The following is a 1492-nucleotide window of genomic DNA, read 5'->3' as shown; positions in this document are numbered from 1 at the left end:
ACGCACAGACCCGAGAGCCCCACAGCCGGCCGCACAGGCCCGAGGAACGCCCCCAAAGGACGCACAGAACCCCCCCCGGACACACAGAGAGACCTCTCACCCTTGCTCCTCCATCATCTCCTCCAGCTCCAGACATTTCAGCTCCACCTTCCTCTTGCGCTCATGGTCCAGGATCTCCTGGTTGGGTTTCTTCATCAGGAGACTTTCCAGCTTCTTCAGCTCTTCCTCGGACTTGTAGTCGGTGCGGTCCTTCTTATGGCGGACCGATGACAGGTTCCTCTGGACGTAGCCATTGGTGCCGCTGCCCCTCGGTGTAGGTAACCCAATTCCATTGTACATTGTGCTTCAGATACCTGCAACCGGACGTAGAGACAGATCAACATCCCATCCAGAGGGGCCATCAACTCCTCCCCCGAGGACCTCATCATGCATCACATGACCTGACTGTGCCATGTCGGGGGATGAGGAGGAGGGATGTGTTGGGGTTCCGTGGTGGGAGAGGAGGGATGTGTTGGGGTTCCGTGGTGGGAGAGGAGGGATATGTTGGGGTTCCGTGGTGGGAGAGGAGGGATATGTTGGGGTTCCATGGTGGGAGAGGAGGGATATGTTGGGGTTCCATGGTGGGAGAGGAGGGATATGTTGGGGTTCTGTGGTGGGGGAGGGATATGTTGGGGTTCCGTGGTGGGAGAGGAGGGATATGTTGGGGTTCCGTTGTGGTAGGAGGAGGGATATGTTGGGGTTCCATGGTGGTAGGAGGAGGGATATGTTGGGGTTCGGTGGTGGGAGGGATATGTTGGGGTTCGGTGGTGGGAGAGGAGGGATATGTTGGGGTTCGGTAAATTGAGTATCTACGGAGGATATCTGGGGCTGGAACAACACATATTGGGGGGAAGGAAGAGAAAAGGGAGGCTCGTCATCCCCGTCCTCCGGCTTTACCACCTGTAAAGCGGGGACACGCATGCCCAGAGTACGGTGATGACAGCTGGCCTAGTACCGGTGAGCAGTCGGTGTGTTCGGTCCAGGGCGATGCAGTCTGTTGAACGAGCAGTGTGGACCCCTCACCTGGCTCTCCCGGAGCCCCGGGCAGGTTTGGATCGGAGTTGGTTCCGGTTCGGCCTCGGCTGGTGTCGCAGCCACACTCGGGGACGACGCGTGCAGGACGTAACGTGCGTACGCTGATCACGTGTCCTTCAGCACGCAACACCCACCACCCGCAGCCAGCCCCTATCTGACGTCACTCCCCGCCGCCGCCGCTCAATCCCCGCCCATTCGATATCTCTGGATCACGTGACGCGATGTTACCGGCAGAGGTGAGAGATGTGACGTCACTGCACCGACCCTGTACCCCGAAACCCCACTGAGTCCCGAACTGGGGGTGTTTGAGGACCTCTGGGGGTGTCGGAGCTCCTATGGGGGTGTTGGAGGACCTCCGAGGATGTATGGGCGTGTCGGAGGACCTCTGCGGATGTATGGGGGTGTCGGAGTTCCTCTG

The 1492-nt window shown here is 59.5% G+C and overlaps 2 protein-coding genes across 2 annotated transcripts in view; one reads left to right on the top strand and one right to left on the bottom strand.

The window, feature by feature from the left end:
* Positions 1-1186, bottom strand: part of LOC108803416 (serine/arginine repetitive matrix protein 2-like) — a 17517-nt gene extending 16331 nt beyond the window's left edge. The window contains exons 1-2 of the mRNA XM_018575259.1: positions 1056-1186; positions 101-353 (exon numbers count right to left, since the gene is read on the bottom strand). Of these exons, the coding sequence (XP_018430761.1) occupies positions 101-339 (239 nt within the window). The 5' untranslated portion in view covers positions 340-353; positions 1056-1186. The remainder of the gene's footprint in view (positions 1-100; positions 354-1055) is intronic.
* Positions 1187-1250: 64 nt separating this feature from the next.
* Positions 1251-1492, top strand: part of THOC6 (THO complex 6) — a gene marked incomplete at its 3' end in the record, with an annotated part of 5147 nt that continues 4905 nt past the window's right edge. The window contains exon 1 of the mRNA XM_018575261.1: positions 1251-1310. Coding sequence (XP_018430763.1) covers positions 1296-1310 — 15 coding nt within the window. The remainder of the gene's footprint in view (positions 1311-1492) is intronic.

This window comes from Nanorana parkeri, unplaced genomic scaffold (genome assembly GCF_000935625.1).
Source record: "Nanorana parkeri isolate BGI_ZX_2015 unplaced genomic scaffold, ASM93562v1 scaffold3708, whole genome shotgun sequence".
NCBI classification, from domain to species: Eukaryota; Metazoa; Chordata; class Amphibia; order Anura; family Dicroglossidae; genus Nanorana; species Nanorana parkeri.
Note: the sequence above shows the minus strand (reverse complement) of the source record. Positions and strands in the feature narration are given on the sequence as shown.